We start from the raw sequence: 12408 nt of genomic DNA, 5'->3' as shown, positions 1-12408 counted from the left end.
CAGTTTGGTTTGGTCTGAAAATTGGCAATTGGCATAATAGCTCAAAAAGCAAAGAGCTGTGAGAGTTTCATGACTTGGAACACTTATTTCCTTCAGGTTATTCCTCAGGATACTGCTGATACTCCACCAGAGGACGGTGTTTACATCCATGGATTATTTTTGGATGGAGCTTGCTGGGACAGGACCAAGTCAGAAGTAGCCAAGTGTTTTACTGTGGTTCTGGAAAGTTTTTTCAGTGCTCGAACAAGACTGGTTTAAATAATTTAAGTGATACTTTTCATATTATTGAAACAACACATGAAATTAAGTACTATTTCATGCATAGAAAATGGGGAAGAAAAAACAAAAAAACAACAACCAAAAAACACCCACCAAACCCCTCAAGCCAAAAACAATTTGTTGCTTTCCCTCTCCAGGGGAATGTTAACTGAGCAGTATCCCAAAGTGCTCTTTGATGCCATGCCAATCATTTGGATAAAGCCAAGTGAGTATGATTTCTCTGATGTGCGAGCTACTCCACAAGAAACTGCAACAGTGGTTTCCTTTTTTTACTGATGATCACTGAGGAGAAATTTTGACTGACTTACAGAAACTGAGTGTTTTACCTTATGTGATTTAGCAGGGTTTGCTCAGGTTATTTTAAGCTCTGTCATAGCTGTATTTCCTACTAGTAAGGTAATTTTCACAACTCTTGTTTTCTTTGATTGAGAGGAGTAAATCCCTGTTTTTAGTTATGCACAGAAGCAGGACTTATTACTGCAACTGCCTCAACTTAAGTGTTAGAAAATAGGCAGTATTAAAATTTGCCAATTTTTCTGCTGGTGCCTTCTCTTGAAGCTGGATTAATTTGTTCAGACCTGCATGATTTTATGCTCTGCCCAAGTTCCATGCAAGCAGTCTGAGCAACGAAGAGTTCCTTCAGAGTTCTGTCATTGGATCTCAGATGCAAGAATTGCAGTTAGGTTCTCTGGCAACTAGACCAGAATTTTTGCAGAGCTGTGAAAAACTCGTTTATAAGCTATGTATTAACTAGGTAACTATTCAGATTTTAATGTGTCTTTCAGTATTACAAAGCTGGTAGAATCACAGGAAGGCATCCAGTCCTGAAAATAAATTTTAGCTAATTAATGGGGTTTAAGAACAGAACGAACCACCCAAGAAAACACAAGAAGAAAAAGCCGGATAATTTTATACTGTTGCTCAAAAAAACAATTTTGCATTTTAATTGACCTTTAAAGATATTACTATAAATACTTAACATTTGCATGTAGATTATGTTTCTACCCATAAATATGCTGAATGAATGTAATGCATTATTTGGGGGTTTTTTTTAAGCTGTAACATCAGACATAAAGGAGTCAAATGCCTATGTTTGCCCACTCTACAAGACAAGTGAGCGCAAAGGGGTCCTGTCCACTACTGGGCATTCCATGAACTTCGTCATTGCTTTGATGCTCAACACGGACCAGCCAGTCCAGCACTGGATCAAGAGAGGTGTAGCCTTGCTGTCCCAGCTGGATGACTGACTGCACACAGTTCACATACAGACTTCACACCATCTTGTTCTCTTGGCTGGCTTACAGAGGAAGTGGAACTTAGTGCGTAGAAGACACATCTGGAGGTTTTTTTATTGTAAGAGGGCATAAAAATACTCTCTCTGACCCTGAAGCTTTTGTATTCTCTGTGTGTTATTATTATTATGACCGTCTTTACAATCTGTAAGCCATACAACTAGGAATTTAGCCCTTGGTGATATTATTAAAATGTGAGCATCTTTCTTGTGATTAGTTGAATATCACAAAACATATTTTCATGGGAAATGAAAGTAGTCTGCACTTTCTGAGAAAAACATTACAGATAATAAATTTGATTCTGCACTTTTGTTTTCTTTCAAAATAATTAAAAATCATTACTTAAGCATTCTTTCTACATGTCCTCTAGCAAAGAACTGTTTCCACCTTGCATTCAGATACAGCCATCATCTGTTCTGTGTATGGATCCCTCCATAAAATACATTAGGAAAAGCTGAAGCACATAAAGGTCTTGCTCCATCCTACCATCACTATTACAACTGGGCATCTGTGTCTCTCATTTCCTATCACAATCCCGGACTCCTAAACCCCGGCAAGCTCGGTGGAGTGGATTGTGATAAGGTCCAAAAAAAGTGGGGTGGTGACAGAGGGCTGATAAAGGACCACGCGGGGTCTTAAGGGTTGGCACTTCCAAAGCACCTTTAATGTCTGAAGGCAACCTGCACCATAAGACAGAGAACAAAGAAATGCGAGCCTTTTTAAAGAGGGGTGGTACAAAAATCAGGAACCAATCAGGAACTTTCAGGGGTGGGGTATGGGATCCCCCCCATAGGGGGAAAACCAATCAAGGAAAACATGAAGGTGTGATTTGAACATATTGCCAAATGGGAAACAGAGTTGGGGGGAACATTCCAGAACTGGGAGGTGGGTATGGGATGATGGACATGGGGTGGGTGTGGGATGAGATAACAGTTGGGTTTGACAGACATGGGGGCTGAACCATGGATGGGGTTTGGGGAATAAACGATTTTTCAGAGGATACCACAATTTCCCTGCTTATCGGGTGTTGAACCAGTGGAAGTCTGCCTTCCTGAAACTGTTTTCCCTTTAAAAATTCTATTTTTCAATTGCTTTTCTATTTATGTTAATGTGAATTATGATTAAGTAATCAGGAACATGTAATAATTTTAATTGATTTTTTGCTTGATTATTTGCTTGGTTTTGTTTACTTTTATTGTTTCAGTTTTGGGTTTTTTGCTGTCTCACTTAAGCAAGCTCCTAAGACCACCTTCAGTTTGCTCTCCTAGGACAACACTATGGAATTTTCTTTTTCAGTGTAATACTTACTGCTATAGTTCTGAAGTTCTTACTCAGAAAATCAAAAGTATTTTTACAAGGAAACTGGAGTTTTAATTCCTTCGTTTGATGGCACCACTTATCAGGTTCAGATTATTAAACATAACTGACGTGTGTGAAAGAAACATGGAGAAAGTCCCAGAGTATCTTATGATCGGGTATTTATAGTGAGCTATTAATGGACATGGGCTCTGCAGAGATTGTTTACAATCCTGAAAATGTCACTTTCAACTTAATAATCACTCCTTCAAAGGCTGAGATTTGTCCTCTTTCAGAAGGTGAGGAAACCCAGTATATTTTCTCAATTCATAGGAAAATTAGTAGTATTTTTAGGAAAAAAAGTAGTCTAGACTTAAAATATTTATGTACTCATTGAGCCATGGTAAAATAAATTACTAACAATTTCTTGCTGTATATGTTGCTAATGTCTTTCTCTTTTTTGCTACATATGCAATTACAGAACAAGGCCTTGCTATCACACACATGGTGGATCGGGTAACAAATTAAACTATGCAGATTTGCTATGAATTACTGCTGCCCAGCTTTAAGATGTTTTGAGAATTTTTCCAAGCTCTGTAGTTGGCATGTTGACAACTTCCTGTGTTCCATGTGTAAATTTCCTGTGTTCATTCATTTTGCCAAGTTATTTATTAGCATTCAGTTTTATTTATTAATTTTATTTTACCTTGCCTTGTAGTTTTGTTTTGTTTTTCCAGGTCAGCTCTCTTGAAAGACAGAAGTGGAAGTTTTAATTTTTAATAAGGTAAAACAGATGAGAGGTTTGAGCCTAACAGAACATCTGAAATCTTGAATATGCCAAGAACAGCATGACTGCTTAAGCATATAACAGTGTAGTCATTTATTTTAAATGGTGTTTCATTTCTCTTGATACTGACACAGTGATTGCTATTTCTATTATTCCAGATCTAACCTGAAGATTTAATGTCTACTTCTAATTAAAAAGCAGTATTTCCCTACAGAAGTAATCCATGTTGTGCTGATTTGCCATGAATAATTCTGCGTATATGGTTGATGGTGATTCTGATGAGGAAACCCCTACCCAGCTAGCTATTCAGGAAAGCTTACAAGATAGGCATAAATTTGAAACAAGTGGCAGTGCAACAGAGGTCGAAAGGTAATAAGTTATTATTTCTATTTTGGATGTGTTCTTGTCATTATTGTAAGCATTTAGTAGACTTTATTTTCCTTTGTAACTCCATATGTTATATTATGCCGACCTTGTCTCATGGATACAAGAAAGCACTGGTAGCTTACTTGTTCCGAGTTCTCACTGAGAAAGTGTACCTGTCTCCTGGAAAACATGGAATGTGTGAAACTTTCAGGTGATCTTTACATCAAAATATAAATGAGTATAAGGCTTTGTGAAGAAGGTAAGTAGGTGATGGAAAAGTAGATTTGTTGGGAGCTTCCCCTCATTTTAGCTGTTAATTGTTGGCCTTTATGTGAAAAACTCAGTATTTACAATGTCAGGGAAAGACCAATAAAAAAAGTGTTTCAATATGTTAAACCCTCCCAAAACTAATGTAACTTAGAGAAATCTAACATATTGTCTAAATTAGAGTATTTAAAGAAAGTAAGGTATTATTATATCCTTAGCTTCACATGAATTTTTACTTCTCATTTTATTCTTGTTCTGTTTATGCAGTTTCCAGTCTAATGCAAGTAAAGAACATGGGCAGATCATTGCAGCAATTCGGACAGTTAAGTACAAGTACTCCACACTAAGCCCACACACCTGGGAATGGCTGAGTAATGCCTACATTTTAGGGGTTTGATCATCTGATTTAAGTGCCGCTTTTCTTTATATAGTTTTGGGAAAAGTAAGGAGACTAAAAACAAGACATCCAAAAGCTAACTTGTTAGACTGGATCATGGAAGTGGGATGGATTCAAGTGTCACCCCTTTCAGAAATTCCAGTACTTCGTCTCCTAAAATTAGGGGAAAACTCCAGGCCTTTCTTTTAAAATGAGCAAGATACACTGGTGAGATAAATGGCACTCAATGTATCAGCTGCCTGAATTTTGTCTTATGATGAGTAATGGGATATGTGTCTGTGTTAAAATATCACAGGCCAAGAGGAGGCCTTGAAGAAGCTGGTGAGGCACCGTTCTGCTTTTGAAGAAGCAGATCAGCAAGGCTGGCTTCCTGTGCATGAAGCTGCAGCACAGATAAATAAGAACATCCTTGAAATAACTTTGAAAGGTACAAAGTCCTTCTACTTGTCCACCAAAAAGTTTTACAAAGTAAAGTTTGATGAATTATCCAACTTGAAATGTATTCTGCTTTTTTGTATTTCAGCCTCCCGTGACATTATGTGGGAACAGCCCACTCTAAAAGGGGAAACACCTCTCTTGGTGGCAGTAAGAAAGTGTTTTGTGGACCATGTCCACTTTCTCCTGCTCAATGGCTGCAATCCCAATGTTAAAGACGAAGAGGGAGATTCTCCTTTAGTTACAGGTGAATGCTGGTTTTAGGGGTGGAGAGGTGAGGGAATGAGGTGAGGATATAGTTACACATTTTAGGTTTCAATGTGACATATTTGATTTCAATACCTAAAATATTTTGCTATAAGGAAAAAAAAAATGTTAATCTCAGTGCTGAATGTGTCTGTCCCTGTCTGTTTTTCTCAGATGATAATTAGCTTTCTCCATGAAGTGCAGAGTGTCATCCTCTGCTTTCCTTGGCATCATTTCTGCAGTGGTGCCAGGTAATGAGTCCTTCTGTTTCTTCATGCTGTTACTGCCTGTCATGTCTGCAGGCATAAAACATTCATGTTCTCTGCCCACATGGTATCTCCTTCATGGCATCAGCCTTTCTTTGTCCAAAACACATGGTAATTGATTTTAATTATCCAAAATTATAGCCAGCCTGATTTATCTGCAGTATGTAGAGTGCAAAGCAGTGTTTGTCCCTATTTATACATTGCCAGCATTAGTCCAAGGATGACAAGTGAAGAAGACAGGCTGACATTCTCAGTTCACTTCTCTTTAATATTTTGTAATTTAGGAATAAAATACCTATTATAGTCCTAGTGTAGTCTCATACCCACATTCTTTGTGTGAACACCACTTAAATTTGATCATGCACAAGAACTGTAATTCATTATTTCTAAAGAACTATATTTTACCAAAATGTTTTTCAAAAGTGTTGTGTGTTCATTTCCTTTGCTTCCCTCACTCTGGGCTGTGATTCATTCTTATTGAATCCTACCCAGTAAAAGGAAAGTGTCTTCTCATTATCTAAATTCTAAAGGAGCACTCTTAAATTTTGTGGATGGTCCCATAGATTTTTCTGAATTGGGAAAGTGGTTTCTTTTTCAAAACTATTGTTAAAGGAGGAGAAAAAGGCCTACCAATCATGTGTAGGACCCTCAGTCCATCCTTGTTAAAAGACTGCAGCTTCAAGTCAGGGCCATTGGGGCCATCTGCTTAAAAAAATATACAGAACTCCTAGATACTTTTGAAGTGTACAACATTAAAATGCACCATCCCCCAAGAAGGGGATGCATGGAATTTATCTAAAGCAGCCATGTGTGTTACAGATAATGGGATATCACAGTTTCTATCACAGAATGCTGACACTTGTGTTCCAGCAGCTGTGGCACATGAAGCTGCTCAGCCTAATCTGTCCTGAAGGACACTTGCTATCCTGCACAGCCTGGAAGATCAAAGAGAGAAGGAGGGAAGGGTGTTGCCTAATAATTCCATCCAGTGGAGCTAATGCAAATTTCTCTTTTAAGATCCTCACTGACTTAAGAGTTCAGGCTTATTAAGAAAGCATATGAAAGAGTCATTATTAGCTTTGTTTTACATTATGGTAACTGCTCAGGGAGATTAAATAGAGCTCTGATGGCAGCACCATCAGAGCCCCAAGGCCCTGGATATGGTCTCCATCTAGTGGCAAGGAAAACTGTGTTCTGTTCCATTACCAAATGCAACAGAGAAAAAAAATCTACAGAGAAAAAAAGATATTTCTATGAAATGATTCCTTTGCATACTTAGTACTGTCCTGGAAGCAAAGAACAGACTTGTTTATGAGTTAAACCTTTCAAGTGTAGGGTGGCATTTCTCATTCCATAAATAGCACTGACAGGAACATCTTTCCTAGGCTGCCACATAACAGCAGCTGTAGTGCACAGAATAGCATCGAATAACAATCCTGTCTGATGCTTTGCCTGTTGTCCTACAGCAATTAAACTTGATTCCTATAACATTGCCTCCTTGTTGCTACGATCTGGTGCCAAAGTGAATTGGCGCTGTGTCCATGAGAGAACTGCTCTGCATGAGGCAGCCAGACTGGGCAGGAAGGATCTGGTACAGCTTCTCCTGGATTCTGGAGCAGATCCTGATCCCCGCAGTGGATATGGGCTCACACCTCTAGCACTGGCTGCACAGATGGGACATACAGAAATAATGGAGCTCTTACTGCAAAAAGGTGAGACTTTATTATGTAGGACCTTATAGGAAGAGAAGGCTTCAGATATGCCTTCAAAAACAGCAGCGGAAGTAGCTCACCTACTAGAGAAAATTAAATGCCATCTGCACTGAGGGTTGTTGTGATGTAGTGAAGGCCTGATAAATATAAATTTGTATAATATTAAAACAATACATTAATAATAAATTAATATTTTAGTGAGTACTTATAATTGTTTTTTAAATTATCTGTTATTTTGTCATATAGACAGGTCACCCTAGGGCATGCTTGACAAGATATTTACTGGGGGGAATTTGACATGATGGTTCAGCAGCACTGGAACTGGATTGCATGAACTGTTTACATACTGGGTGCTCTCATGTTTACAGTTACACCTGCCTGGTCTTTGTAAAGTAAAAGAATTGAAATGGCATTTTTTGTAAGCCAAAAGCAATTGTTTTGATGAATAAGAACCAAACCTTTTGCTGGTGCAGTTCTAGGAACAATTCTTACTGTGTTCAAAGCAATTTGGACCTTTTTGTTCCCAGGATTACATAAACATATCTAAAATCAAGGATCCAACATGAAGATTTATGCCCGCAGTGGTTCTATTTGGTAGAGAGTAAAATTCAAAACACCATATCACTGGGGGTTTGGAGATATTAATTACAGCTGGATATTTAGAGTGACTAATGTGAAAATCCTTGCTGCTTCTTCCCAGGTGCAGATGTTCTTTCACAGGCAATGGACTGTGCTTCTGTATTGTTTGAAGCAGCAGGAGGAGGAAATCCAGATTCTGTGAGTCTTTTACTAGAATATGGGGCGGATGCCAATGTACCAAAGCACTCGGGTCATTTGCCAATCCACAGAGCTGCATACAGAGGACACTTTCTGTGAGTTAATATACTTAAAAATCAAATAATAGTGACACCAGAAATACTAACTTTACTAATTTTACCTAATTCAAAGCAGGCAGAAAATCTGTAGTTTTGTACAAGGAATTATTTTTGACTGTGTAAATATGTCTGTTCTGTGTCTGAATCTAAGAGACGAGTAAGTTTAAGATCTTCATGATTTTAGGATGTACATCTTAATCCCTGTTGGGTTTCTCCATTTGTCACAAGTAGTAACACTGTCCAGATTGATACTGAGGTTCTTGGGACACTGTTGCTCTTTTTGAGTGAATGTCTAATCTCCACCCCATCACAGACTGTGAATGGTGCCTATACTAAGTAGACAAATAGACTTAGAGATTAAGGGTTATCCCTGTTTTAAAGAGAGTAAGACTACTGGAAGATATTTATGCTGAAATCACAACTAAATAAGAGAAAAAAGCACCTAAGGATTTTTAATTTCTGTATTAATATTTTCTGTGTATTGTTATTTAAACTTAGATGTATATATTACATTATAGATTATAGGTATTCATGTTATAATACATATTCTATTAATTCCCTAATCCCTATAGGTTTAGCAATAACACTAAGGACACAATAACACAATAACTTTTCAATATTCAGGAAAAAATTCTATTGAGAAGGAATCATTAATTCCTATAGCAAGGAATGGGTTGTTCATGAGTAATAGTGTAATATAATAATATTTTATGTGTAGTAGATGTAAAATCAGTATCCCATTGCTGAGTAACAATTTCATTGTTAGTGATTCAAGTCAATGCATGCCATGGTACTTATTTGGTATATTATGATTATTCTAACAGTCATGATGAATTCTGAAGCCAAACAACACAGAGAAATTCAAAGATGAGTTAGGTGAACAAAAATGTTTAAGATTCTGAGATGCTTCTGTTTTTATTTTTTCAGAGCTCTAAAGTATTTAGTTCCAGTGACTGATTTTGCTGCCATTAAAGAAAGTGGTATAAGTCCAGTTCACTCAGCAGCAGCAGGAGCACACCCTCAGTGCCTTGAGTTTCTCCTCCAGTCAGGTTTTGATGCCAATTTTATGCTGGCTCAGAGAGTTCGCAAAGGCTACGACGACCACCGGAAATCAGCCCTGTACTTTGCTGTTTCCAACGGGGATATCTGCTCAACACAGCTGCTGCTGAACGCTGGAGCCCTGACAAATCAGGATCCCATCAACTGCCTCCAAATAGCCTTGAGAATGGGCAACTACGAGTTAATGAATCTGCTGCTCCGCCATGGGGCCAATGTTAACTACTTCTGCCGTGTGAACACCACGCATTTCCCCTCAGCTCTGCAGTATGCCCTCAAAGATGAGGTTATGCTGAGGATGCTGCTGAACTATGGCTATGATGTGCACCGCTGCTTTGACTGCCTGCGGAGCAACAAGGCCCACTCCCAGTATGTGACCGATGGCTGGACCTCCACCGTTATCAAAGACACCATGGTAAGCGTGTCACATGGCTTTGGGTGCTGACCTACTACCAGTAGCCTTCCTAAAACTAAATGGAAAGGGGCTTAATGCACTGTCAGAAAAAGGTTTGAAGACAGTTTGAAGACATAAAGAGAGGAATAGACACAGCTTTCAAATAAACAGATATTGTTATGAAGCCTAGTGCATGACAGTAAATGATTGTAAACAGTAATTTTGAATTATGAAAATACAGCTGATGATATACTGATTGGTATGGAACTGGCTCTCCAGGGCAGTCTTGTCCATGCTGTGAAAGCAGAGATTTGCAGGCTGGCTCTCTGCATTGTCCTTTACTAGAACACCAAGACTGGAAAGCTGTTGAAAGGACCCCTGGAGCTGGTGAGATAAGCACTGAGCAGAAATTAGCAAACCTAAAAAGCTTCCTGGAGACACTCTTCAGTGTCATTGTTTCACAGTTTCTAAAGTCTATTTGAACTTAAACCCCCTTCTTTAACCTAAAGATAAGGGGATGATGATGCATGCACTGAGCTGGTGGATCTCCTTATTAACCACAGGGACACAAGTCTAAATTCCACTGGTAGCACTTCTTTTCAAGCACTAATTCCCCAGATACACAGCTGCTTAAGTTTATTTTTGGATCTACTACAAACTAACCATCTCTCAGATTTTTAGATGCTACTAGTGAGGCTTAGGCAAGCTGTGGCAACCTCTAAAACCCTGCTCAAGTAAGGTAATTGTTCTTGTCCTCAGAGACAGAAGGAATTTACTGCAGTATTAAATATTATCCTACTAAAAGTTTTGTTTCTATCAGTTCTGTGAAGTGATAACCTTATCCTGGCTAAAGCATGTATCTGGGAAAGTAGTGCGAGTCATGTTAGATTACGTTGATCACGTTAAGATTTGCTGGAAGCTCGAAGCAGTTCTCAAAGAACAGGAACTCTGGCCAGACATCCATTTCATTTTAAGTAAGTATCTGTTTACATTTTAAATGAAAACAAGCTGGTTTGGCATTGGGGTCTTTTTTGGTTGCTAGCATTTTAACTTTCCTTCTCCTTTATAGCAAATCCTCGCTCTCTGAAGCACCTTTGCCGTCTGAAGATCCGGGCATGCATGGGCCGGCTGCATCTCCGCTGTCCTGTCTTCATGACCTTCCTTCCACTGCCAAACTGCTTGAAAGACTACATCCTGTACAAGGAATATGATCTTTACGGACAGGAAAACTTCACAGGGATCTACAACCTCAACTGTGCCTAAGTTTTAGTTCCGTACTTTGAAGAGAATTTAATGTGGATAAGACTGTTGTGCTTTTTTCTTTTGGGATTTTTCTCTCTGTATATTAAGGACTGCCAGCGATCTCCCCTCACCCCTGAAGAAAATGACGAGACCCCCAAAATGTAAGTATTTGTGATCCCATTCTAAGATCTCCTGAACTATGCCCTATTTGTAATTTATGCTGACAGTATTTCAAATGCCTAGCGTGACAAGTTAAGGAAGTGTAAAATACACGGATGCAAGCCTTGTGTTATGGCTAAGTTAAAGCCTCTCAAATCAGATACCACCACCCCCATTCCAGGGTTAAACTCAGGGTTTAGTTAAAGGTCAGGGATTTGACTAAGACCAGGAAGGGATGTAGTTTTCTCTTGTACTTCTTCTCATGACAAGAAGTAGTTTTTATTTGTGAAGTCCTACAGTGAAGTTCAGAAGAGCAACTTAAGTAATTCTTTTCTTCACCCAATAAAGCAAACCCCCATTCTTGGCAATGAAATGGGATTAAGCTTGAGAAACCTTTGCTTATCACAGCAGGTCATGTGACATACTAATATTTCAACAAGGTAGCACTGCTGAAAGCTGTGTTAGTTCTGCAGCACCTTCTCAGGTACTGGTATGTCTCATCTACCAGGAACTTGGACTATTCTCTTTAGAACTGAGTTTTCCTTACAGTGCTGTCCAAAGCCATGCTTGCAATTTTTGGAGTTTCTCTCTATAGAGATGGAGCTTAAACTTTTGGAGCCCTGTCATTTTAGGAAGTCTTAGAAAGACCTAAAGCATGCCTGCTCCTTCTAAAAATACTGCAGATGTCAGTTCCTATTTTAGAAAAAAAGGAGTTCATCAACACACTTGGCATTAGTAGTATTTATTCCTTCATAATCTAGTAAGCATGGAAATTTTTTTCTAGTTATACGTGCATCTTTATCACAGAAGTTACAGAATTCAAAAGTCTGCTTTTCCCCAGGAAAATCTACAAACCTTATAAAATTCAAATGTAACCATAATGTGGTTATGGCCCATGGTTTTTGCATGGTGTTTATCCCATAATTAACTCATCCTGTGAAGATTTGTCCAATGCCCATGGTAGTGGTTGTGCTGGTGGAGCCTCTGTACTCAGCTTGCTCTGCAGAGCCCTCACTCCCCTGTCACTGCCCCACTGTGGGCCCTGCCCAGCCAGCTGCCACAGCTCCTGCTCACCTTCAGTCTCTGATTGTTCCAAAAATAAGTGAAGAGCATTCCCAAGTGTAACAACTTCCTCTGACATTATCTGGCTAATACTACAAAAATCAAGAGAACTGAGCTACACTTGACAACGGAGGGCTATACCTGCACATCAGAATTTTGTTTAATGGAACACATCCTGTCACCAATAATGGTATTTCCTGAAAGTCAGTATGATGAAGAATGCAGGAGGTTTTTGTAACAGTACAAGTCCCACCCAGAAAGTTACTATAGTTAAGCT

At 38.8% G+C, this 12408-nt stretch overlaps 2 protein-coding genes across 2 annotated transcripts in view; both read left to right on the top strand.

The window, feature by feature from the left end:
- Window positions 1–1877, top strand: part of DNAH12 (dynein axonemal heavy chain 12) — a 47040-nt gene extending 45163 nt beyond the window's left edge. Inside the window, 3 exon segments of the mRNA XM_063411967.1 lie at window positions 97–188; window positions 417–484; window positions 1336–1877. Coding sequence (XP_063268037.1) covers window positions 97–188; window positions 417–484; window positions 1336–1526 — 351 coding nt within the window. The 3' untranslated portion in view covers window positions 1527–1877.
- A 1890-nt stretch (window positions 1878–3767) lies between these two features.
- On the top strand, window positions 3768–12240 carry ASB14 (ankyrin repeat and SOCS box containing 14). The gene is made up of 9 exons (XM_063411302.1): window positions 3768–4023; window positions 4555–4605; window positions 4975–5111; window positions 5208–5366; window positions 7098–7343; window positions 8044–8215; window positions 9146–9689; window positions 10489–10642; window positions 10738–12240. The coding sequence occupies exons 1-9, from the start codon at window positions 3896–3898 to the stop codon at window positions 10929–10931; spliced, it is 1785 nt and encodes a 594-aa protein (XP_063267372.1). The 5' UTR covers window positions 3768–3895; the 3' UTR covers window positions 10932–12240.
- Window positions 12241–12408: the final 168 nt, after the last annotated feature.

The sequence above is a fragment of the Prinia subflava genome, chromosome 14, assembly GCF_021018805.1.
Source record: "Prinia subflava isolate CZ2003 ecotype Zambia chromosome 14, Cam_Psub_1.2, whole genome shotgun sequence".
Taxonomy (NCBI): domain Eukaryota; kingdom Metazoa; phylum Chordata; class Aves; order Passeriformes; family Cisticolidae; genus Prinia; species Prinia subflava.
The sequence above is the reverse complement of the archived record's forward strand: the minus strand, read 5'-3'. Positions and strand labels throughout refer to the sequence as shown.